This window comes from Engraulis encrasicolus, chromosome 16 (genome assembly GCF_034702125.1).
Source record: "Engraulis encrasicolus isolate BLACKSEA-1 chromosome 16, IST_EnEncr_1.0, whole genome shotgun sequence".
Taxonomy (NCBI): domain Eukaryota; kingdom Metazoa; phylum Chordata; class Actinopteri; order Clupeiformes; family Engraulidae; genus Engraulis; species Engraulis encrasicolus.
Window position 1 is genome coordinate 13,411,732 of NC_085872.1, and position 26,875 is coordinate 13,438,606.

Here is a 26,875-nt window from a genome sequence, read left to right on the forward strand (position 1 = left end):
CCGCAAAATGCTTGGTTTTTCTCTGAGAACCATGACAACAATGTGGCCATCAGCAGGTTCATCCGGGTAACACAGTCACGTGCAGGAAAAGTTCAGAGCCCGGTATGAACACGGGCGGTTCGCAGATAAGCACTTTAGTGCTGAACGTAACTGGTGCGGGCACCGGCTCCAGCTCCGTTCTGGTCGGCCTGAAAGCCCTACTAGTGTCCAAAGCGTCTCAAAAACCAGTTCGTTTAAAACAAAGGGAAAGTGAAACAACAGTCTGTGGTCTACTAGGATTGATGTAGCTGTGCACCAATTGAATTTGAGAATGATCACGCACGGACGCGCACAGAAACGTAAGCAGTACGCAGTGCCGCCTGATTTGGGCCAATGGTAGATCAGACCACGCCCCGGTCTGGGATACCAACCAGTTCTACAATGCGAAGGAGCTTTCGGTTTTAGTGTTCAGTTAAGTTTTACTTTTCGTTTCGATAATAAGGACGTGCGTGGACGCTAAATGGTAAGAAAAGAGTTAATGTGGGCCTATGTAGGAGACCCCTACTGACAGTGAAATGATTCAGACCAAGAGCAGAGAATATTCCAGCCTCGCGACAGTTGCCTGTTTGGAGTTTGTAGCGTAGGCAATCCGACGCTACGTAGCATGGTTATGAAAGTGGCGTGTTTCCCCATTACATTTAACAGAAATAGTGACGTTATTAATTCAATATGTGTCGTGTTATAACAGCCACATTTCCACTAAGGAAACAATTCTCAGTGTAATTGAAGGAAAGTTTTCATTAAATAGGCTACAGAATTAGGCCTATAGGCTACTCGTCCAGTATTCGTCCTTCTTGGTGAGGGAATCTAATGAATCTAATGAAATGAATTGTACTTTTAATTCACTGTTGAATGTAACCTGGCAATAAAGCGACAGGCTATTGACATGAAAAGTAACAACAAGTCCAATGATTTCTTGAAAACATGGTTTTCAGTTAAAGAAGGTCGTATACTCTAGGCTATGGAACTGTCTCACTGGACTTCGGTCTTGTTTTCACAGAGACAGTATTCTAGAAACAATGTCCCGAACGTGACTGCTGTGAAGCAGTGAAAGTCAAGGTGGGCGACGAGAGTCTTCTCCTGGGATGAAAGGTTCGGTAAGTAGCTAGAATTTAAAAGTAGCTAGAATTAACTAGCTAGAAACTTTTGAAAGGACTATTTGTGGTTCACCAGTAATCACCAGGATACCAGTAGGCCTAATGTCATGTGCGTTTCTGTGTCGTTTTCTTGCAGCCAAAAGGCACCATGCCGATCGATAGGATGCGAATGCGCCCTTGGCTTGAGGACCAAATTGACAGTGGTGTGATAAATGGTCTGATATGGATTGACAAGGTATTTGAGTTTGTATGACCTTTTCGCATTTAGATTGTAGGCCTATAGCCTATACAAGTGGTCAATGCAATAGAGAGTCATAAGAACATTGTGCTTGTCTGGTAGTAGACATGTAGCCCTAACATTGTTAACACTTATCCCTTGTTTATGTATCCTCACATTTACCCCACAACTGTTTTAAAAGACCAATACAACATTTTTCCTACAGGAAAAGAAAATATTCCAAATTCCTTGGTTGCATGCAGCACGTCATGGATGGGAGCTTGGAAAGGATGCACCTTTGTTTATGAATTGGGCAATCCACACAGGTAAAAAGTTCATCATCACATTACATTTAGCTGACGTTTTTTTATCCAGAGAGACTTACATTTACTATTTCTTAGGGTGTTGGTTACAGTCCCTGGAGCAATGTGGGGTTAGGTGCCTTGCTCAAAGGCACTTCAGCCATGGATGCAGGTGTAGGGAGAGGTCAGGTGGGATATCTAAAATCATCTTGGATCTTGCCCTATATTTACAGCAATGGTGGTAGGGTGAAGGGTAGCCTACCACATTGCCCTAAATTAGTGTTTCTCAATGGGACCACGTCTCATTACCACATCTTTGTTTTTTCCCCGACGATATAGTCAAGCGTAGCTTGATGTACTAGCCCCCTCTACCATATTTAATTTCATGAAGAGGGTTTGGCTGTACTACTAAAACTGTTTTCTTCTTGTTGTAGTCTGATGGAACATTTTGTCCGATTCCCATATGCAAGTGCTCAACAATGCTCAGCCACCAATCTGTTTTTGCCAATGGCACACAAATTCCATACCCACAAGAAGGGACAACTAGTTTTTGTGTGTGGTCAAACATGAAATTGTGTATTTTCTAGTGCTGTAAATAGATTTTATAAATAAAATTAGTTACAGACTTTAGAATTAAATAATCTGATCTAATCTCATTTTTATCATCCCCATATGAGATACTTGGTATGAGAGAGAAAGGTGGGAAAAGGATATAATAATAATAATAATAATAATAATAATTAAAGCCGCAAGCGGCGATGACGGGCCCTCGCACCTGCGGCTCAAGGCGGGGCATATCGCCACATCACATCCTGCCCAAAACAAAAACGGAGTCTCTACGACGTTCGGTTCACGAGATAAAGATATTGAAGAACTCCACTTTTACTGCAGTTCATTTGCCTACCAGATGGTGGCGCCTTATCGGGTTGCCATAGTAGGCATATAGAAAAAGGTTTATATTCTATATATGCATGAACACGTGAATTTGCACTGTTTTAACAACGCTGCAAACTAAAATGGTGGCCAACTTCCTGTTTCAATAAGAGGTCCAATTATCTCACTTCCTGTTGGGCGTGGCCATGTCACTGCATGACATTTTTTGTTCGTTTTAGTCAGATACACATCCATAACAATTTTGAAGTCCGTAGCTTGAACTTTATGCTGAACCCGCCCCATAGGCCCATGACTTAAGGGGGCGCTACAGAGCCCATGTACCGAGTTAGGGGAGGGGCCTGTTTGGAGAGGTACGTGCTGTCCTACCAAACACCTGTGCAAAGTAACTTTGAAAGATATGCATGGCAACCCCCTCAGAAAGGGCACATTTTTTGTGATTTTTTCATCATAATTCATCAAGCCGCCATCTTGTTTTCTTACAACATATTGAAAATTCCTTCACAAAATATCATCTCCAATGCCTTAAGATCATTTGCAGTTTGGAACAAAACCAAACAAGTGTACGGTTCATGAGGAGTACTTCAAAGTACATGGTATGACAATTTCGTTTTATGTCAAAAGTTGAACTTCAAGTCCAATTACCTCACTTCCTGTTGGGTGTGGCCATAGCCTTCTGTAGGCTTTTTTGCTTGTCTTAGGGTGATACATACCCAAAACAAATTTGGAGTCCGTAGCTTCAACTTCATGCCGGTCCGGCTCCATAGGCCCAAGACTTAGGGGGGCGCTACAGAGCCCATGTGCTGAGTTAGGGGTGGGGCTTGTTTTGAGAGGTACGTACTGCCCTACCAAACACCTGTGCGAATCAATGTTGAAAGATATGCATGGCAACCTCTTCAGAAAGGGCACAGTAGAGGCACATTTTCTGTGATTTTTCCATCAGACTTCAGCAAGCCGCCATCTTGTTTTCTTACAACATATTGAAAATTCCTTCGCAATATATCATCTGCGATGTCTTAAGATCATTTACAAATTGAAACGACATCGAACAAGTGTACGGTTCAGGAGGAGTACATCAAAGTTCATGGTATGACAATTTTGTCGTATGTCAAAAGATGACAAAAGTTCAACTTTAAGTCCAATTACCTCACTTCCTGTTGGGTGTGGCCATGGCATCTGAAAGACTTTTTTGCTTGTCTTAGTGAGTTATACAAGCACAAAAAAATTGGAGTCCGTAGCTTCAACTTTTTGCCGGTCCCGCCCCATAGGCAAATTTTCAGGGGGGCGCTACAGAGCCCCTGGGCCGATTTAGGGGCAGGGCTTTTTTGGAGTCCATCGTGCCGGGATACCGAACACCTGTGCCGAGTTTCGCCCAAAGTTACGCATGGCAACCCCCTCAAAACGGGCCCGACGTGCGGGGAAAACGCAAATAATAATAATAATAAAAACAAAAAAAAAAAATAATAAAAAACATTGCAAGAACAATAGGGCCTCGCACCCTCCGGTGCTCGGGCCCTAATAATAATGCATTTTATTTAAAAGCGCCTTTCAAAACTCTCAAGGACACTGTACAGAGAGAAACAAAAATAAAAACAAGACACATAAACAGAATTTTAAACAAAAATAAATAAATGAATATGATTTTTTTTTTTAAATGAAATGAAATAAAATAAAATAAAACGCTAAAATAAAATAAAAGGCTATCTGAAACAGATGGGTTTTTAGCCTGGATTTGAAGAGGGGCAAAGAGTCAATATTGCGAATGTCAGGGGGAAGGGCATTCCACAGCTTAGGAGCAGAGCAGCTAAAAGCTCTATTCCCCATGGAATTAAGACGGGCAGAGGGGACAGAGAGGAGAATGGAGGAAGAGGAACGGAGGGGGCGGGAGGGAACAGCAATGTGAATAAGATTAGATAGATAAGGGGGAGCAAGATTGTGGATAGCCTTGAAGGTGTGGAGAAGTATTTTAAAATGAATTCTATATTTGATAGGGAGCCAGTGGAGATGTTGCAGTGCAGGGGTAATATGGTGACAGGAAGGGGTTTTAGTAATGATGCGGGCAGCTGAGTTCTGGACCAGTTGGAGCTTGTGGAGAGATTTTTGAGGGAGACCAAAGAGGAGAGAATTACAGTAATCAATGCGGGAGGTGACAAGACTGTGTACAAGAATGGAGGTAGAATGGGAAGTGAGAGAGGGGCGGAGACGGTTAATGTTACGTAGGTGGAAATAAGCAGACCGTGTGATGTTGTTAATGTGGGAGAGGAAGGATAGAGAGCCATCAAGCATGACGCCCAGACTCTTAACTTGAGGGGAGGGGGAGACAGGAGAGTTATCAATAGAGAAGGAAAAACTATCTGCTTTGGATAAGGTGGATTTGATGCCTACTAGTAGGACTTCAGTTTTGTTAGAATTGAGTTTCAAAAAATTGGAGGTGAACCAGGATTTGATTTCAGAGAGACAGGTGGTGAGGGAGGGGGGAGGGAGAGTGTCAGAGGGTTTGCCAGATAAATAGAGCTGGGTGTCATCAGCATAGCAATGGAAATTAATTTTGAATTTGCGGAAGATATTACCAAGGGGAAGGAGGTAGGTGATGAAGAGGAGGGGGCCCAGAACAGAACCTTGAGGGACACCAGAGGTGACAGGGGAGGGCTTAGATTTAAAAGACTTCATTTGAATAAATTGAGAACGGCCAGAGAGATTGGAGTGGAACCAGTCAAGGGGTGTGTTACTAATGCCAATTGAGGAGAGTCTGTGGAGAAGGATAGAATGAGAGATGGTGTCAAAGGCTGCACTGAGGTCAAGGAGAATGACAATAGAGAGTAGTCCAGAGTCAGCAGCCATGAGCAGGTCATTAGTGATTTTAACCAGGGCGGTTTCAGTGATATGTCGGGGGCGAAAACCAGACTGGAAGTGCTCATAGAGGGAGTTATGAGTTAGATGGGAATGGAGTTGAGAGGCTACAATTTTTTCTAGAATTTTGTGGAAGAATGGAAGGTTGGAGATTTGGGCGGAGGTTGTTGTAGTCAGAGGGATCAGAGCCAGGTTTTTTGAGTATAGGAGTGACAGCAGCAACTTTGAACAGAGAGGGTACAGTACCAGTAGAGAGTGAGGAGTGGATGATGGCAGAAATGAAGGGGATGAGAGAGGGGAGGCAGGATTTGACAAGGGTTGAGGGGTTGACAAGAGGAGCATCTTAACAGGGTCCATCATCACCTGGTACGGAAACGCCACAGTGAGTGAACAGAAAGAACTACAAAGGATAGTGCGCTCTGCTGAGCGCTGTATTCGTCAACCTCTCCCTCCCGTGAAAGACTTATACACAAAGAGAGTGCTATCTAGGGCCCATAACATTCTCAAAGACCAGTCACACCCAGGATATGGACTATTTAAAAAACTGAGATCTGGAAGGCGACTGTGCTGTCACAGAGCTAGAACTGAGAGACTGAGAGAGCTTTTTTCCTCATGCCATTTGCTTACTGAATTCCTCCTAATTACTTTGATTGAACACACACACACACACACACACACACACACACACACACACACACACACCTTTTATTTTTATTTTTATTTTATTTCTTCTTCACCCTTCTTCTGCACACTTGTTTTGCAACGGCCACGCATTTCATTACAAGTGACACGAAAGTGTCTCTATGTACATGACAAATAAATATCCTTGAATCCTTGAATCCTTGACTTTCCAAGTCTCGCGGTGAATCATCGCGAGACCCCCACCACGACCGGAGCCACGGGGTTGACAGATGTAAACACAGCCATCTGGAGTACAGTCATTAAGTTGTGAGGTTGTTGCCAAGTCTCAGTTAAACACAGAAAGTCAAACTTCCGGTCAGTGAGGAGATCACGGATGAGATGACCTTTGTTCGTGAGTGAGCGGATGTTGAGGAGACCGAAGTTGACTGTGGTGTCCTGATTGACTGATGAGGCGGCGTTATCTGTTGACCTAGCCGGGGTGGCTAGTACATTGTGGTTAACAGTACGCTCGGCGAGTCTGCAGGGTCGACGAGTGATGGACCGGATGGTTTTTATGGCTGTGGAGTCATCGAAGTTGAAAGTTGAAAGATATAATACTTCATGACTTAAAACAGACTAAAGGCCCACAATAAACAAAAAATACCTCTGACATAAAATAAGTATAAGAATAAGGCCACAGAAAAAAAGGACACAGACATTAACGCGCCTCAGCACACAGAGTGACAAACTGAGTGTCAGACAGTGCTTCCTCGTGGGGAGACTGTTAGTGCTGACAATGGCGAAGTCGTGAGAAAGTGTCTTGTGCAGGATGGTAGATAGACTTTTTGATTGTTTATGTGTAATGCAGAGCATGCGGAGCTAAGCCTGCGTAAAGGGCCGTACACACACATCGCTGCTATTTGTTAGCTTCTCGCTTGCTCGTCTACTCGCCTCTGTTTCATGGAACGTTCGCTGAAAGTTCCCGCGGTTTTAACTGCCAATGAACAGGCGAGAAGTACCGAACTCTGCCTTCCAATTGGTTACTCGCTTATGCCGTGTCCAGACCAAGAGCGAACTACGCTGCCTGGTAGCGTGGGTCGTAGAAGAAGTTTCGCCTTGAATTCGCTGTATTGGCTCGAGACGCAGCATTGAAATGTTTGATTCAGCTAATCACATAACAGCTCTGACTTGACAGCCTGGGACATTCGGAGATATGAACGTTCCGATTGGTTTTCGCCGAACAGCGTCAGAGCGAATTCGCCTGCGATTAGATTTAGTTTAATCTTCAAAATTCGCTTTGGTCGCGCAAGAAGCTTCGCTCCTGGCGAATTCGCTTTGGTAGCGCAGGTCGCGTGCCCTCCATAGAGAAATAATGACTTCCGTCGCTTCGTTCGCTCTGTTAGCTCCTGGTCTGTACACGGCATTACTCGCCTCGCTCGAAGATAAAATATTTTCAACTCGGCATCCGCCCACATCGCATCGCTTGTACAGTACTCGCCTACTCGCCTGCTAGTCTCGCTGGAACACATTGACATTCTATTGAGTTCATTCGCTGAGCGAGTAACTAGCAGCGACGTGTTTGGCCTTTAATATTTGACGGCAAAGCGGGAGCAAAGGATCATGAGCTCCATTTTTCGTGCAGATCCCTCCTGGTCCAATTGATGCATTCATTTCGAGCCCAAGTAGCCTATAAAGCACGAATCTACTTTTAATGTTGCTCTCTCTGTAATTATGAAAGATGATCAAAGAAGTAAACTTCGTAGAAGCCCACCGAAAAACAAAGAACATGGGAGAGGAAATGCAACTTGGTTGTAATATTACACCACAGTAGTCGAAATGAACGAGTGATGAACTTGATCTGTCTCAAGTTGTGGAAATGTGACAAAATGCAGACGTTATAGCCTATTTTGGCAAGTTGACCGTGGGGGCTGTAGCGAGATATGCTTAAACAGGCTATACGTTACCTGCAATTGGACTTCATCCTGATGATCTGTCATATCTGGGAGGCCTTAATTAATTTAATTTTATTTGATTATTGGTCAGCCTACATGACTGGACATGAGTTGCATTGCGTGGTAGAGACCGACTGATATGGGTTTTTCTATTGCCGATGCCGATATTTAGAGGTCAGAGTCAGCCGATGGCCGATGTGACTAGCCGATTTTTTGGGCCGATTTTTGGGGCCGATATGCTATCATATTATCCTTAATTGGCATGCTAAAAATATACCGGTATATAAACAATATTCTTTTTCATTTATTTATCCATAACATATGTATTTTATTAATTAAAAGTAACATGTTCTATTTACACACTTAATATTCATATAGATAGGCCTAGTAGAAATATTATGTATTATGTATGTAAGTTAGTGAGGGCAGAATACAGGAAAATAAAGAAGGGGCCGGGCCGCACATTAGCGGTGACAGCCTATTGTGTGATGACCGGTTCAATGTAACAAATAGCCTACACAAGGGAGGCAAAAGCTGTCTGGTGGCCCATGATTTACTGTATTTCCAATATTTTCAAGAGGCAATGTAAGAAAAGGTAACACAAATTGCATAAATATTATTGTGTCAGTGTATGAATTATCCACATGTACATGGTTAATAATTAAGCTTATTATTAATTGTTATTTATTATTATCTTGTTATTTTATTGTTGCCTACAATCAATCAATGCATGTTTATAAGCTGTTTAATTTGTATTTAATTCTTATTATAGCCACCACTACTTGCTGTTCCCCGGCACTTCATGGGTCAATGTGAAACTCGTGCTGATCCAATCAGATCAAGTGCCTCTATCTCACATGCACGCAGGCAGCGATGTAAACAAAGGCAGCTCTCCTCTCTGTGCCTCCCTCAGTTTAAATGAGCAAGTTCTGTCGTAACCTAGCATGTTTAGCTAACTTGCTACAGCCTTTAAAGAGGCAATTTTACAGGATGGATTCACAAAGCTATCAAAAAATAATGTCACTTATGCGAAATGTGCTTACAGTACAGCATGATACTATTCCAACTGTGGGTTAAAGTCACAAATAAAAGTGCTAAGCAATCGCTAACGCTAACCGCTATTCAGTTTGGAGTGTTTATAAGCAGCTGTTGCCGTAACTGGCTCCTGTTATTTGGTGACGGACGGCGATAACATAACAATGAATGACATAATATGATTACTACCAAAGCGCCGATTACATTTTGTTTTATTAACAAGGTGATAAAATAGTACCCAAACTACCTCGGCCCCGACTGAAACTTGAAAAATATCTTAGCATCATGCTTTAGTTCCCAGCCTGTCATCCTGAACTCGGCGTGAACAGATTTTGCAAACTAGTTCATCTACAATATTGGGTTTGACATAATCACAGATTCAAGTATATTTTCAAAAGACTCCCAACAACTCCAGAAAGTTGCAATGGCGATTTAATAGATAAAATCCATGCGTCTCAATTTCAGGGATAGTCCTTAGGTCAGTAAAAGGCATCGTGGTCACACACCACTAGCAACTTTGATTTCAACTCCGTTGCCGTTGAAAACAAATAGACATGGGGTGAAAGTCAATCACATGTCAGAAATGCATCCTTTTTTGTTAACATTTCGCTTAGATTTTAACTTACTATTGTATTTTTAGAGCTAAACTTCACACTGGTTACCACCAGCATTGGGGCTCCGAGTAGCTGCCCGCTGATGTGCCTGATAGAGAGGTGTGCCTGACAGAGAGGTGTGACGTTCACGAACGAGCCGGTTCTTTTGAACGGCTCCCTGAAGTGAACTAGGGGACAGGATCACAGCTGGGGGAGCCACTCGACTGTTATTTCGTTCGTTTTTCATTAATTTTAAGCACGTGACCTCGACCTTAAAATCGGCGCAACCAAATGAGAAAATCGGCCGATGCCGATTAATTAAAAAATAGCAAAAATCGGCCGATTAAATCGGCCGGCCGATCGATCGGTCGGTCTCTATTGCGTGGTAGGCGTATAACATACAATTGTGCGAGATGAGAGCAGGGTTTAATAAAAGAAAATGAACATCTCACAGTCCGTAGCCAGGTGAAGGCTACAACAAGGAAGTAGCTGTTTGTTCTCTCCAGCGCGAGGGCTCTTGGTCGAGAGGACCAATCACAGGGACTCCTGCTGCCATTAACTGCGTAGCTGACTGCGTACAGTTACAGTTTATGGGAGGTGCACCAGATAAAGGCCCAAAAAGCCCATAAAAAAATGTCCAAAAAAAAGGAATCGTCAACCAGCGAAGTGCTTTTGCAGTCGTCTGTGTGGGTGAGCAAGGGAGATAGAGAGGCCATGTGTTAACGTGCTGCACTTGTATGTTGAGTATAGTGACAGAGTAGGAAGTAGCCTATACGCATAAACGGTGTGACGTGTGCCATATGCATTACACCTATTTTTGGGGGAAAACATTGGGGGGGGGGAAAGCCAATGCAAGTCAATTGGCGGTGTTGGGAAAGGAAATAAACGAAATACAAGGACCTGTAGACTAACGTTGTTCACACTCAACATGCTGAAGATGTGTTGCGTTGTCGGCTGTTCAAATAATATAGCCAAACAGCCGTGGCTGAAGCATGGACTGTGTTCATTTAGGCTAGCCGATGTAGCATGTAAGTTAATGAGACATTCGGTTTGTTTTCCCCCAAAAAGGGGCGTAACGCACATTCACGAGCAAAGTACCCGGATGGCCGTTCATGCGTATAAACCCCAGATCACAAGAGCACGGGAAACAATTAAATAATCATGAACTGATTAGTGTGTAATGCATTATGAAATTTTAGGCTCAGAGCTTTTGTTGTGGTAGTTTACAAACGTATGCCTACTCATTAACTGCGTTAAAAACATTTAACGTGTTAATTTGCGATGTACTCAATTAATCAAATTAAGGCGTTAAAGTTGCAGCCCTAATAATTTCAGCTATAATTTGAACAAATTTGGAGATCCCCTTTTTCATGTATGAAAAGTGCAATTTTTCCAGTCATATTGAATACTAACAATTTCATGGTGGTGGTAAATATTCATGAAAAAGGTAACATTAGTGAATGGGTAGCATGAATCCTGGAAATAAAAAACTAAAAATCTCACACAGTGTCCCTTTAAGTTTCCGAAAGTTGTAGTTGATCACATAAATACACAGTATAATGTCACAAAAACACCCAGATAAGCCTCATGACTCATGAAGAACTGTGCAATGAAATCTAATTCCACACAACACCCGGGATAAGGCTATTATTATCTACATTACCGTCACCAGCTGCAAGTCCAAACATCGCAATTTGCTAAGTTGATTTTCATCTTATTGTATAGCTGTTTACCGATGTCACACAAAAATGTGATTGGTTGCAATATCAGTAATATGGACAATATACCTGAAGGGAAAACGTGCAGAGCATAATGCATAGCTCTGGGAAACTAGCAATTTTGTTAGCTTGCTAGTAGGGCTGCACGATATATCGAAATATATGGCGATATCATGGCTTGCAATACACGTACCGCAAATATGGGTTAAATCGCGATACCTACTTATTTTTTTTTTTATAAAAGCAAGTTTAGTGAAAAGGTTAAAAAAAGGTATTACTGTTTAGAAGTAGGGTGCGCACATCCACAAGTAGTTATCCAGGTGCAGACAAAAGGTAGTAGGTAGTGTGATGAAGCGGTCTGCACACTGTGTATTAACTCCAAAAATACTTAATTTCATTTCTCAGGCTGAGGAAGATCCCTCTGTTGGATCGAAACGTTGCCATATGTTTAAAGTATTTTTGGAGTTTATACACAGTGTGCGGACCGCTTCATCACCCTAAAAAAGGTATTACAACATTGCTCTCAGTTTAATCATACATGATAAAGTGAAGAATGGCAAGTAGAGAGTGGAAAATGTATGTATATATTAAATATTACAAGGAATATATCACGGTATACAGTCATGTTATCGTGTATCACATATTTTTCTAATATCATGCAACCCTACTTGCTAGCCAACGTCAAGATCAGTTTCCAGTACATTCCACCATAAAAGCGAGCTGTTACACCAAACAGATGAACAGTTTAGGCTACTCTAGGTTGTCTAAAGCAGCGGTCCCCAACCACCGGGTCGCGGAGCGATACCGGTCCGTGGACTATTTGATACCGGGCCACACGACATATATATATATATATATATTTTAAATCCAGAAGACATGCCTTTGTTATGAACTGCAGTGCAGAACACATCTCAAATATAACTTTTAGTATTGCAATATTAATATTTGCATTAGCCTAGGCGTAGTACAAGTAGGCTATTTTGATTTCCAATAACAAGCAAACTTTTCTTTGTGCCGTCCAATCACTAGTTCAATGTCAAATGCGCCAGACGCATGCTGCGAGGTCGCGCCCACCTTACATTTCAATGCTGCAATCCAAAGTGGATCGTGGTCGTTTTGGAGTGTTGGCTGTCTTCTCCGGCTCTTTCTTTTTTAAGCCTTTTGAACGTTGGGAGCTATTTTAGAAATCCGCTTGTTGCTAATTCAGTTTCGTGACAACAACGCTGTGTTACGAACGTAATTGCGTTGCGAGACATGTCTTGGTTGCAAATAACGACCAACACTTGTTTCAGGAGCTCCTGAAAGTCAGCGTTAACAGAAAATCAGGCGATGACATGCAACCTTTTGCCTTTTTAAAAATATTGCACATAAAACCACAGGCACTCGGACCGCGGTAGAATCAAACGCTGGTCATGCAGCAGTCCACACGCGACGCGAGGGCACGAGCTGCTAGTGTCAAACTTCAAACTCCAGCTTCCAACTATTCCCCGTGTTCTTCGAAAAAACAATGACGACTGCTTGTTGGAAACAGTTGACCTTGAATTAATAGAAGCGCCACTTAACCAGGAGACCTATAACCCAGTCATAAATAGCCCTGAATTTCACTGCGCACAAATGTCCTCAATGAAAATGAACATGGCCAGAGCAGAGAACGAATATTCTTGCATGGTGAAAAATAGTAGTAGTAGCAGCCTAGTTTTGGGTGATCTTACTTGCACAACTAGCCCTATGACCAATAATGGCTCCACAAATTAGTGGGTTAATTGTCAGTTTAATAGTCAAATACTAAATGTTATGTTTAAATGTAGGCTGTTACACATTTTAAATGGAGTGAAGGAAAATGATTAGGCCTTATTTTTAGGCACTATTGATACTATTATTGTTAGGCCTATTCATAATAACAATGATGACAAATAATAATAATAATAATAATAAAACCTAAAAAACCTAAAAAAAAACCTGTAATCCATCAAATACATCCTGTACATCCCGCTTTGAAATTCTAGCAAATTTGCACGACTAACTAACTCACCTTCAATTGGATTGAATTTCTTGTGCAGTCAAGGCTAGGGCCAATCATGTACTTTTTAATCTGTAGCACCATCTTGTCTTCATGTCTTGTAATAACATTCTTTAGATGAAAGTATTTTGTATTTTGTAGTTGAGTAGAACACACAAAATATTTGAGAAAAGTTATTTGATACAAAATTCAAATACATGTATCTCGCTTACATGAAATACAAGTACAAAATATTATTTTGTATTTCAAAATGTATTTCAATTAGATGTAATAGCAATACTGCCCATCCCTGCTTGAGAGCGCACTTTTTCCACATACCTCACATCCACATGTGCCCTGCATTCAGAATCCAACGCTAGTTAGCCGATGCTAAAATTGGGCCTCTGCTGTGAGTGGATCCGCGCCAAACGCCATCGTAATAAATCTCTCCTTTCCACCCATGTATAAGGCTCAAAATCACTCAATACGGCATCCCGTATAGTCGTTGAGTTGTTGACATGTAAAACGAGGCATAGAGAACTTTGATCGTGCACAGTTAGTTTAGATACAGGGTCGTTTTTAGCATCTAGCTGATCTACCATAAGACTCGAGAGACAAAAATGAGCGATGTTGACATTTATTGAAGGATTGCTTGAACACGGAGGTTAAAACTAAGTGAAGATGTCTTTGGAGCAGGTTCCTGTATTCTCATAGAAGCGTGGCAAGACCACATAAACCTCCAATCGATGATGGAGCCAGGCGAAGCCTGCCCCCTGTCAGACGGGAACCCACTGGTGATGTTGGCTCGAGGGGTGGAGGTGGCATCAAAGTCTGCTTATTTTAGAAAGCAGAGAACAGAATGAGGGACAGCATTTTAAAAAGACGCGGATGCGGTCCATTGGCTGAGAAGGAACAATGCATTAGTGATGCAAAGGGGGATCCCAAATCTCGCTACGTGATTGGTTGACAATGAACATCGGATTGGTTTAGGATATGATTGTGAGGTGCTAGTTAGATGCAACCAAAATCAAGCTGTTTGAGATTAACACAACTCACTGTGTTTGGAGGAAGAGAAATGCTGTCTCTGATCCCAAGATCACCCTTCTCACCATCATGCATTAAATTGGTAACACTAGGTGCGGTCGATTTCGCACAACGTCTGCATGCACATGCAGACAGCAATACATTCTGGATTAAAATGTTGCATGATGGTTAGAAATTATTGTCTGACTGACCTGTTGTGATGACGACGTGACGTGTCATGATGTCAAACTCTCAGGGGATTGCTGACGCACTTCGCAAGTCCTGCAGTTGCTTATCCCTGTTGATGCCCTTTTGCAAGAGTCTGCATACCTCTGCGGTGACGCACCATTGAACTGGCTGACCAAAGGTTCACTGATGTCTGCGTAGACTCATTGTTCCACACCCCTAAAAAGTTTTCACTACACCCCACCACTAGACTTCAAGTGTGTCATGCATGGCATTTATCCACAGAATACAACCAAATCAACAAAGGGAAGGGTTCAAGAAGAAGCACATTAATACATAAGGTCATGGAGTGGCCTAGCCCTAGACAGTCTCTGGAACTTAAAGGCCAACTTTCGATAAAAAACAGTTTTACTCCATCCTTTTGATAAACGAACGGTTACCCCAAGTTAAACTTGCGTGCAAGGCTTCGTAGTGGTGCGTCACCTCGCCTGACTGTGTTTCCCAATTGAGCAGAGCCACGAGCGAATCATGAAAGCCTGTCTGTGTTGCGTCCAGTGTTCACGCTAGAATTCTCACTGGCCAGACAAGTGGCCGGCTGTATTGCAGAATACCGGACATTTGGAATATCTAACGGACCGACCTTCCCTCATATAGCCAACCACACACTCCCTAATGGGTCAAAGTAGCTAGTAAATTGGTCTTTTCTTCCAGCAAAACTTAAATTTCACCCGCATTTGGCCAGTTGACTGGTGTTCATTTAGAGCCCTGCTTGTATGCACGGGGAGAAAACGCACGCTCTCTTCCACGCACCCGAGAGCTTGAACTGAAAAAAAACCAGCCAGCCAACGTGCTGCGTGCATAGCCCAAGTCATCGACTGAAAACATTGTGTTTTGTCAGCAAAACCGAAGAGGATTTCCTTACTCAACTTGGGTAACGAGGAGATGACTGTAATGGTTGTGCACTAATGGTAACGACGCTGAAATTTGAACTGTATTGCGTTGTGTTTCTGCGCTCTCAATGGAATTGACACGTTCCGTACGACACTATATGTGGGCGTGTGAGTTACATCCACTAGCCCTTTTGGCCGTTGATGAAAAAGTTATTAAGCCCTGCATGCACTTTCTCTGGAACTTCTCATGAGCACATTGTCCTCTGAAATTTTTAGTTTCACCCTACTGTAGCTTAATTATAGCCTACTTGGAGATCCACCACCATTTTTCAGCAGAGGTAAAAGTGAAAGTGATTCGATGCTGCAATGCTGCAATGCTGCGCATGTCATCGCATTGAGTCCCAAACAGTTAGGCTTGACTTCTTAACTGGGCATGAAACGGTTTTGCAAGTGCAATGCCCTTTGTTGTGTTCACTGATGAAATGCAAAAAAAAGAATTGTTCCTCGACATCAGCCAGCGTGAGTCAAGTGATTGGGAAGCAACGTGATTGGGGATAACGACGTTGAGGAAGAGAGCGCAAGCAACACTATTGCGTGCTGTTTATGACACATTCATTTACATAGGCTATTCATAATTATTTTCAGCTTTGTTCAGTTTCATATTACTGGTGTTTTGTAACATTCAGTATTTAAAATGAGCTTATATTATTTACTGATTAATTGTAGTCCTTTTTTGACATTTTGTCGGGTCGCATTTTATTTTGCCGGTCATTCATGCATGCAAAACGGCTAATGTCCGGCCACAGCCAGCTAACGTGAACCTTGGTTGCATCACATCGAATGAAGGCGTTGCCCACATGTGTTTATGTCGACCCATTTTTCTAAAAACATGTGGAGTCATTTTTTCTGCTTGTTTTCAAAACAAGCAACGCCTGGTGGCCCGAAACCTAGCTTAGCCTAGCTATCAGCTGGTTGCTTCTCTCAGATACACACAGAGCACACAGCCAGTTTATATACAGCCTCCCCACTCTAGTCGACCCATGCCTGCACTTCTCCTAGGGGTCGCTGTCGATCGAGCACAGTTGGCGCCCCTATAGTGCAGTACCACCCGGGGAAGTGGCGAGTCGATAACCTTTAGAGTCTCTCTGCAGAGCAGGGGGAGGGAGCCAATCAGAGACGGATATCCACGAGAAACCAGGAAACCTTCTCGTTTGTGCACAAGCCACATTACTTGCTTGCGAAAACGGCTTGAAACAAAGCAACCAGAACGTTTTTTAAAATAGGTCCAACTCGTAACGCATTTGATAACAATGGGGAACACAACAGTATAACGATGAGAGGACATCTTTAATAAGTTACTTATACACGTACAGTACTGTATACTGGCATTAATATTGTATGTATTAGTGCTAGTAGATGGAACTATAAAATAATGTGTTACCGATGTATGAAATGATGTGTGATGCTTGAGATGTAGAAGCGGGGAAGGATCTGCACACTGCTTGCAAAAGACTTAATTTCTCATCTTCTCAATTTCTCAACTTCTTCAGATAAGAAGATCGATGATTGAAACGTTGTTCACAATGAATACAGTCTTTGGCAAGTAGTGTGCAGATCCAATTCCCCGCTTTTACATTATACAGTTTTTCACTTTCCTCTTGGATGTGTGTGCTTTCCACTACACTTTGATGCTTCAGATGTCTCATTTCCATTTAATTTATTCATACAGGGAAGTATCATCCAGGAGTTGACCAGCCAGATCCAAAGACATGGAAGGCCAATTTTCGATGTGCGATGAATTCTCTTCCTGATATAGAAGAAGTGAAAGACAAGAGCAGTAAAAAGGGCAACAATGCGATCAAAGTTTACAGGATGTTATCAACAACTGAACGAGCACGGAAGAAAGGTTTGACCATGTTTTACTCCAGTGAAAATCAATAAATTGCACTACTGCACTTATTCTTAATCTTAATTGATTTCAGCTTTTTTTTTTTTTTTTACTTAGTGCAGTTTTTATTGACTTGTTGAGCTACATTATCACTATCACTGAGCATTTTCATAAACACTCTTTTATATTCAAACCAATTGGTTACCATAATTCACAGTATCTATCTATACCTTATTACTTAAAATTTCACTGAAGATATTGTCAGCAATTGATATTGGTATTATAAAACCTTGGGCACATACTGCATTCTTTTTTCTTTTTTTTTCAGAAAAAAGAAAGTTTGAGAAGAAGTTGGTGAAAGAAAAAAATGTAAGTTCTTTCTACAATTGTTATTATACATGTATGTATTTTGAAGATATTTCTGTTAAAAAAAAATAGTCAAGTCAGTCCATCCTGCATTTCCTGAGCACTTTGTATCTGATTGTGTCCTCGATTGTAAGTCGCTTTGGATAAATGCATAACTGGTAATGTTATGCGCCAAGGAATCACCTCTCTAACCCCTTTATATCCATTGTAAATGCTATTGGCACATCTCAGTAAGTCCCCATCATGCACTTGAGATTTCAAAGACTGATTACTGCAGGTCTGTCAGTCTCTTATTGTATAAAATACTGCCACCACATCTGCAGTAATAATGAAAATCATACACTCAGTGTATGGATTTATGTTCATGCTTAATTAAGCGTGATGTTATTTTTTTATGCATCAAGCATTATCATTAATCAAATGTGAACTGCATGAACACAATTTTTGAAATGCCCATTTCATCTCAGAGGAACAAATCTGGTGATGAGATCACCAATGCAAGAGCTACTAAACGGCAAGGGAAGGTGGCGCGGGAGGCCGACAGCACAATTGCCATTGGTAAGTTCAAATGAAGGTTTTTCTGTTCTTTTCTTTTTTTAAGTATTTTTTGGCCTTTTTGGCCTTTATCAAGACAGGACAGTATGAGAGGAGACAGGAAACAATTGTGTGAGAGAGATGGGGTAGGGTTGGGAAATGACCCCGTCCAGAATCGAGCCGGGGTCTCCGTGAGCATGTCAATTGATGTGTAGGCAGTCAATCTAAGTGTATGTGTTAATTCAATCCGAACATGGATTGTTTTGCCCCTAAGGCTATATCTAAGATTCTGTGCAACTTTGGGATATTAATGTCGTATCTCCTGTGCATTCTGGTGAAATGTGCATGGCTGTGCACAAGGCGACAGTGCATAGACGGACACATCTTTGTCCGCCTGTAGGACTTGTTTTTTTTTTTTACTTTTGATTACACTTGATTTTATAGTACATTTTACTGTAACTGCGTGGTAGCCTATATCATGGGTCCAACATAAACTAGTTTGTCCCGTCCTTCTGTTTCGCTTGTGTCCTCTTGCCTCACTGCCACCCCACCATTGCAAGTTGTAAGTGGAATTCTAATGTAACTTCACTTTGCACACCAAATACAATGTAACGTACCTTTTGGAGGAACACTGCACACAGCTTTAACCAGACGTATGAAGTGGAAACGAGCAGCGTGCCAGTCCATCAAATCTCAGTACAATATAACAATCTAGACCAATATGGAGGTGCAAAGTAATATCTGTTCAATTTGAGTTACTTATTACAATCATATTACAACAATGTATAGGTGCATAGATAGTTTTTTTTCAATGTTTTAATGTGTAGTGTAATGGAGTCAGGCTACGCCCTCCTAATGATGCAACACCTTCGGCAATCAACTTTGAGCAGCTCCAACGGGTCTGGGTAGAGGCGTGTTCAAAGCAGTGACGTGGTTTAAGCAGAGACGTTTTATTGGGATTAAGAAAATGTTTGCTTTAAATTTCGGCACAGCCTTTTCTGGCCTCAACCAGTAGCAAACCAAGGCAGGTGGGTCAACCATGCCGTTTGGGAAACGTTTATTGTTATGATTTAGGCCAGACCAAGTCTTAAAGAGATTTGAAAGTCGATGATAATCAGGATAAGTGTCATGTGCAGTAGTATCCCCAATGCATATTTTTTGGTTTGGTTTATTTATGGATATTGGAAAACAAAGGGGTATCCAAGAGATTCATAAAACGTAGATACACTTATTTCCAACATGGTCCCTGATGGAAGAGGAGAAGACGTACAAAATCATGCAACATATATCAAATATACACACATATACAATCACATTCCTAAGTCACCTAATTCTCTACTTCAACAAAAAACTCTAACCCTTTGTTTAAAAACCATTTCTGTTTCTGCTATTTTGATATTTAATGGAAGGCTATTCCATAGCATAATCCCCGTATAAAAGGCTATTCCATAGCATAATCCCTGTATAAAAGGCTATTCCATAGCATAATCCCTCTATAAAGGAAAGAACTTCGTGCTGCGCTCTTAATAGCTGGTACCTTACAGGAGCGAACACTTGCCCTTAATTCATGGATATGTTGAGTATGCACCATTACAATTATAATAAACATATGATTCAGTTTTAGCTGTTCAACCCTTAGTTTCAGAGGCAGAAAGTCCACTTTCTTAAAAGCATGGACATAAAAACTATTGAAGGATTTTGAGCTTTGTAAACATTTTAATCAATCAGCTATTGTTAATTTTATTCATGTGTACAGATAGGCATGTTGTAACCTAAACTTTGGAAGTTGAAAGAAACAGAACTGAAACCAAAAAACAATTTACTTCTGATAGAAGAACAATATAAAGTATATGACTTTTAAAAAGCAGTGTGCATGATTTCCTTTTTTACAGATCTGAAACCAATTATCAGTTCAGGATCTTATGATGACGATCCTGTTATACACGAGATGGCCGATGTGTGTGCTGTGGTGGAGGTGACCACTGAAGTGCCCGAGAGCCCAACAATCCAACAAGTTTCTCCCAAAACTGAGGCCTCGCCAGTCTCCTCCTCGAGCACCATTTACCCAATACTGCAGGTCTCTGCATCCTCATCTAGTGGAGGTAGGCTGGGTTACGCAAGCCCTCATCAGGCACTCTGAGTTCACATATGCCTCTTTTCCACTGGTGGTTTTCTGGTAGGCGTACAGCTCGACACAGCGCAACTCGGCTGCTGCTTTTTGCTTTTGCGATTGAGCTGTATCGTGCCTATTCGGAAAGCAAAAGGTGGCAGCCGAGTCACACTTTGTCGAGGTGCAGTAGGGCCAGGCCTATCAGAAAAACGGCAGTGGAAAAGAGGCACTAGTGGATTTTGTTTTGTGATCAACATTTTATTTGATTTTCAACAGGGATTTGGGGGGGGGGGGTTACAGACATATTGAGGATCATCATACAGCAATTGTGAAAAAAGACAGAATTTCAGTTTTAGATGTTCTTTTTTCTATGTGGCAGAATGATGGATAACATTTTGATGATTGATTTTAATGGCAAACATACTGAAATATTGTGACATTATGTAGGGGAAATGTTCCGCTTAATTTTCGATGTCATGAAGACTGAAGGTGATTGTGATTTTTTTGTTGTTGAATATTACAGAAAGTCATGACGAGAGTGAAAACAGCGATGAAGATCCTGAGGTGGGTTTCACAGTATGTTCTCCATAATAATGCCTAGTCTTTATTAACACCCAAGGATAATATTTAGATTGTCTCGAACCATTTAAAGACATTTTATTACACCTTAAAGGTCAGATTTTTAGTTGTTTATTTCCAGAACTGCTACCCATTCTCTAATGTTATCTTTTTCATGAATACTTACCACTACCATCAAATCCTAGGTAGTCATTATGACTGGGAAAATTGCACTTTTCATGCATGAATCATCTTCTCCATGGTCAGCCATTTAGAATTTGAAGAAATAGACATTTTAGCTGCAAAAATGACAGTACTTGGGCCATACTAGAAAATATTAGTTTATTAGTAAACTTTCATGTAAAGATGCAAATTTAGCAACAGACAGCCCAGTTTCAATGAGCAGCATTGTTGCAGTACCTTTTTTGACCATTTCCTGCACAGTGTACCTTTAACTTTCATTCGCGCTTTTTTTTTTACTCTTCCAGGGATGGGACATGCGGCGCTTGTCTGAGCCCCAGATAACTTGCTCTGTCGTGAGGTTTCCCTCTTGCAAGCCCCCGAGCAAGTGCACCTTCTTCAACTCGGAGAGGATCAACTTCAAGGTCACGAGCTGCCAGGAGGAGTCCCCCATAATCGCCTACAACGTGCGCCCCAGGTGGAGCCTCCACGTTGCCACTAGGCCTGTGACTGTTAAAGTGCACTCTGATCCTCCTCAAGCCCATCCCCGTCACAGTGGTCATATTGTGCGCCAACAGACTGGCCCTCAGGCGCATAACCAAACTAGCCCCCTGGTGCGTCCCCAGAACACTAAGCAAATTACCCCGGAGGTCCACAGTCCTGCGCCTCCTCAGCCTAACACTCAGGTGCCTACCCAGACCAACATCAATGTCCGCGCCCAAGCTGTTTCCCACATGTTTCCCCTGCGAAGTCCCCACATGCCAGTCCAGTCCATCGCCCATTTGCGGCCACCGACTATTTTCCATCAACCTCCCCAAAGGAGTGTTCATGTTGTGCATCGTTATCTGGGACCCCGCAGTCGTCTCCTCGCCGCCATGCGTCCACCAATCAGACCTGAAAACAGCATTGAGACAATGTTCCGACACGGTCTACCTCATCAACTGAGTGGACAGCCCAAGCAAATCGAACTAACGAGTCCTCAGCTACCTCTACACACCAGTCTTCATCACGTGTCGCCACACGCTCACCCATATCTGTATCCAAAGGCTGTATCTCAGGCACATCTCCATGGTGGTCCCCTCCGTGTGCCTGCTCCTGAAGTCACTCTCCAAAACAAATCCCTAATGCGCGTCCTAACCAGGCCTGATATTGTTCCCAAGGCCACAGATCCCAATAGCATGCCACACCACAGCCCCCACGTCACCACCAACACTAACACTAACAGCACATCACCAACAGATCTGAGGAGGTCCTCTCCTCCTGATGAGACCCAAGACACTGATGGCCGAGCCAGTGTCATTGTCAATGCTGGAGTGAAATCATGACTATTTATTAGTATGCTGCAGCAGTATACTAAGAACATGATATTATCTACAAATGCTTGCTACATTGATGTTGGCTGATGCTACATTGTCATGAACAAACACCACCAAAGACTTTGCAGCAAAACTGGGGTGCATTTCTTGAAGGCGTAGTTGCCAATGGGAAATTTCATTGCAACCAACAAAGTAGCTAACATAGTTAGCGACTACGCTTTCCAGAAATGCACCCCTGGTCAGATCTCAGTGATCCAACATGTTCTTGGAAATGAGTTGTAATTGCCTTAATGACTACTGTTTTCCCCATGAGATGTATTTTATATTTTTATATAAAGAAATGGGTACTAATCGGATTGGATAGGCCAGTTTACATGCTTTTTATTAGCACACTAATCGAGACAAGGAGAAGGCTCCTTCCTAAGGGTGGGCGATATGGAAAAATGTCATTTTTACAAAATCTTGATTTCGATTTTTTTAAAATCAGGACATTCCATCGAAAAAATTAAAACAAAAAAAAACAAAAACAGGCATTTTATATACTTGCAATTTGTAATTAGCAGTTCATCAAATGTAAACAGACCGATGACACTCATAAAGTGCACAATTTGAATACAATAATGTAAAGGATAAAAGTAAAGACAACACTAAGTAAGTAGACATCAGTTTGATACTGATAGTAAACATCCTCACTGCAAGATCTATATGATTTCTGCACTTCAGCAGATTTGATACGATCTTGTACTCGATTTGCGCTTTAATATCACCATATCGCCCACCCCTACTCCTTCCTTAGAGTATGATATTTATTCAGTGGTGTCTTCAGCATTACATGTTGGTGTACGAGGTCCCTGGGACCACTAGGGGGCATCTCTACCTAAAGTTTGCTCAGGGGGGGCTGGCTGTCCGGTGTGATCTTCCTCTTCCTCTTCTTTTTTTAAAATGGGAGGGTACGGTTGTGTTGTTTTCATTATATGTCAGAAGGGTTGGGAAGGCGAGACATTGTGCAGACTACTACTGGTTCTGGTAAGAAGTGGAAATGATTTTATGTCGTTGAAGTCCGTAGAGCTTTGATTACCTTGATGGCAATCCTTAATTTGTTGTGCACTCGTGAATGAAGGACAGAATGTTATGCAACTAAACTGATTAGTTTTGAGTTTCATACTATGTCATTTTGCTTAACATGACAATGTTATGAATTAAAACATTATATTTTATGGAAAGTGAGGATTCTGTGCAGTTATTGTTCATAGTTGAAGATGTTTTGGATGCTTAATCTCCTTAATATCTTGATAATCTCTCAGTATTTGGACATATCTGATGTAAAGGCAAGAGCCATTTTATTGAGAAGAAGAGAATGGTTAACAGTTTACTTTCAGCTGTTCATGTCCACTGTTCTGCTGTCCACGGCTTCTCTCCAGGTTTATTAGCAGGTTTATTAGCAGGTTTACAAATGTTTTAATCCCATTGATTTAATCCAATCATAATACCGCACACACATACATTATGTATATATGTATATATATACTTTGGAACTGAATTAATTTTTAGCAAAAAATCATTTGTAAAGCATTCTGTTGAAATTGAGTTTTTGGACAGAACAGTCACATGGCGAGTTAAAACATCCGTTATTTCCCTTGGAGGAAGGAAGATGTGACAGGCTGCGAAGATATGGCTACATTTCAGGCATTGGGGGGGCAAAAGCTTTCATTTTTTATATATATAATTTTGGTACAGCTAAACTGTGTTGGTGTCATTTTAGAAGGGTTATTATTGTTGACCTTGTTTTGTTTCTTGTTGAACATCTTTATTTTATATTCAGGGTTGCAATGGCCGATTGGTGTCTCTGGTGTACCTCGATCCTGGTCTTTACCATGGTTACTCATAAAGTAAGTTTACTGTTGTTACCTTTCAATTTATGGTTTCATTTTTTTGTTAATGTATGCTTCATTTTTTATTAAACATAACATTATTGTTCAAGAGTCTATCTCTATATAGTTTCAGTAGTATGAAGGTTATGGTGTGCAGCAGTGAAATGTACTGTATATGAAGGGGTATTGTATTATTGAAAGGGTTTATCTCATGCACTTGGTGGTATTACAGGTATCCTGTGGAAAAGTCATAATGGATCTGGCACCAAATGCAGTGGATGACACATACTCTGAATGCCGTGACAAGATGTTGGCCAAAGTTTTGGGTGAAGATGGAATTCTTCAAAATGAGTTAAGCAACATCGACAACACCATGTTTAAGAATGCCTGGAACACTACAGCCTGCGGAGACCAGGTCCCTGGAGGCATTCCAGAGCACGTCAAAGCTTTTCAGGTTTTTGGCAACAATCACAAATTAGCCAAAGTATTTAATGCTGCTGTCAAGGACAAAGGCGGGGTCTACACTGACCAGTTCCAGTTCAAGTCTCTTCATTTCCTGCTGATGGATGCCATGCGCCTCCTCAATAATGGCTCCAAGTGTCAGACTGTATACGCTGGGTCATTCGATACCTACATTGCTCAGAAGGACGATACGGTCCGTTTTGGAAGGTTTATCTCAGCCTACACCAGCAGAAGCGAAGCAGAGGAGGGTTGTGCAGATGATGGTGGAACCCTGATTGAGATCCGGACCTGTTCTGTAGTGGATGTACAGAATCATGCCTGTTCTACAGAAAATGCAGTGATGCTGATATCACCAGTGGAGTCGTTTACTGTACAGGAGGTGGGCAAGGGTAGGGAGTGTGATAACGAGATAAAGCTGTCCTCCGCAGGAATCCATCCCAACCACGACTGCTACCTATTCCCCAAGTAAGTTACCACTTTGAGTTTGTACCGCTGCATCAACCTGGCAAATACATTATATGGTTAGACTTTACAACTTAGGACGTGGAAACAGAACAGACCTCCTTAGTAGCCTTAGACTGGATGCTCTTGCCTAAGCACATGCAGCTTAGTTATCCAATTGTTATTAATACTACTACTACTACGACTACTACTACTAGTACTACTAGTAGTAATAATAATAATTATAATAATAATAATAATTGTGTATGATCATTTGTAATATTTTTGTCCTATTTTGGATTTTGTCCTGAGACACATTGTATTTTTCCCCTTTTTCTAGGATGCCTACAACTACGTCTGCTCCAGCCACAACTACAACCTCTAAGCCAACATCTCGCAGCACTGCCTCTACAACGGCTGCCTCTGCCACGGGGGCCGCTGCCCGGTGGGTGGAGCCCCACTGGCTTCTTCTGCTGACCACAGTTTCTCACTTCTGCTTCCTTTTATCACAGTGACTTGTGTGCTGACAAACCCTGAGAGCCCCTCTCCCCGATGCTATCGTAAGCATGCACACGTTTCTAGACCCCCTCCTCAAATGCATACAGTAAACAAAGACTGCCAGTGATGATAGCATCCAGGGGGGCCTCTGGACTGCATCACAAGAAACGGTGTAACCTAAAAGCTTAATGTCCATCTCAGGTGTTAAGTGCATTCACCACATATACGCCTTATTGTTTTTTTTGTGATGAATGGAATGTGTTGTAAAGATATTTTTACCATGATGTCTTGAAGGCAATGAAAGCTTTTAAATACCTTTTTTTTTAAACCCTATGAAAGCTCTACACCTTATGTGGTGATGTTGTTGTTGATGATGTTGATGATGATGATAAGAATAACAATGTCTGCATTTTCAATAAATGACAGTTTTCTTGATGCAAGTCTGTTGGTGTCCTATCACAGGCTACAATATCCAGCTAGGTGTGAGTGTAGTGCAAAATTGCAGAGGCACCCAAAGAATAATGAATGCAGTGTTAATTATAGTTGTCTGTGATTTAAATATTTTATATTTAAAAAATGGATGGGAGCAGTTAGCTTCCTGCTCAGAGTGCTGCAGATTCATGAACCACAAAATATAGTGAAGCCGTAGGTGTGTACAGATAGGGATGAGGTATTGCTAAAGCACTTGCCCCTTTAACCTTACTGGACACAACGTGCCCTTTTGAAAGTTTGTTTTTCACAATGTACTGTGGTCAATATAATATAATATAGTATAGTAAAATATAATGAAATATAATACTGTATAATATATAATATAAAATATTACAGGGCCTAATATAGTATTATATAGCATTAAGGAAGTTCCACATGCTCCTCTTGCACCTGCTTTCCAAAATGTCTGCATGTTACTGATGAAGCCCAATGTCATGGTCTAATGGACATTTGGCATTCTTCAATGCATAGCTATATAATGCATCCTAAGTTGCATTGTAGTTTTTTGTGTTTTTTTGTGGTCTTTTTCTACTTTATTTATGACAGTACAGTGAAGGTTGTGACAGGTAGCAAGTGGGGAGAGAGAGACGGGGAAGGGCCACTAATCGAACCCGGGTCAGCCGCGTGGTAGACGAGTGCCCTACCTTTTGGCCACAGCAGGGCCATTGTAGTTCTTGTGATAGAGCAGCAATCATCATCTTGAAATGATTGTTAGTGGTACAAAAATAGCAGGAAACTGTATGCGT

At 41.7% G+C, this 26,875-nt stretch overlaps 2 protein-coding genes across 4 annotated transcripts; both read left to right on the forward strand.

Annotated features, from left to right (window-relative positions):
- The first annotated feature begins 334 nt into the window (after positions 1-334).
- Positions 335-24,503, forward strand: irf2a (interferon regulatory factor 2a). Of its 3 annotated transcripts, XR_010038116.1 has the most exons (12): positions 335-502; positions 1,040-1,136; positions 1,273-1,371; positions 1,580-1,679; positions 17,143-17,319; positions 17,630-17,670; positions 18,135-18,225; positions 20,094-20,303; positions 20,835-20,875; positions 21,358-23,391; positions 24,188-24,254; positions 24,469-24,503. XR_010038116.1 is itself a non-coding variant. In XM_063218705.1 (10 exons), the coding sequence occupies exons 2-10, from the start codon at positions 1,125-1,127 to the stop codon at positions 22,372-22,374; spliced, it is 1,788 nt and encodes a 595-aa protein (XP_063074775.1). In that variant the 5' UTR covers positions 335-502; positions 1,040-1,124; the 3' UTR covers positions 22,375-23,588. The 3 variants fall into 3 exon arrangements, 2 of the variants coding, with proteins under 2 accessions (XP_063074775.1, XP_063074776.1); XM_063218705.1 differs by lacking the exons at positions 24,188-24,254; positions 24,469-24,503 and having other exon boundaries at positions 21,358-23,588; XM_063218706.1 differs by lacking the exons at positions 335-502; positions 24,188-24,254; positions 24,469-24,503 and adding an exon at positions 558-836 and having other exon boundaries at positions 21,358-23,588.
- LOC134465987 (GPI-linked NAD(P)(+)--arginine ADP-ribosyltransferase 1-like) lies at positions 24,490-25,654 on the forward strand. The gene is made up of 2 exons (XM_063219886.1): positions 24,490-25,163; positions 25,480-25,654. The coding sequence occupies exons 1-2, from the start codon at positions 24,490-24,492 to the stop codon at positions 25,652-25,654; spliced, it is 849 nt and encodes a 282-aa protein (XP_063075956.1).
- Positions 25,655-26,875: the final 1,221 nt, after the last annotated feature.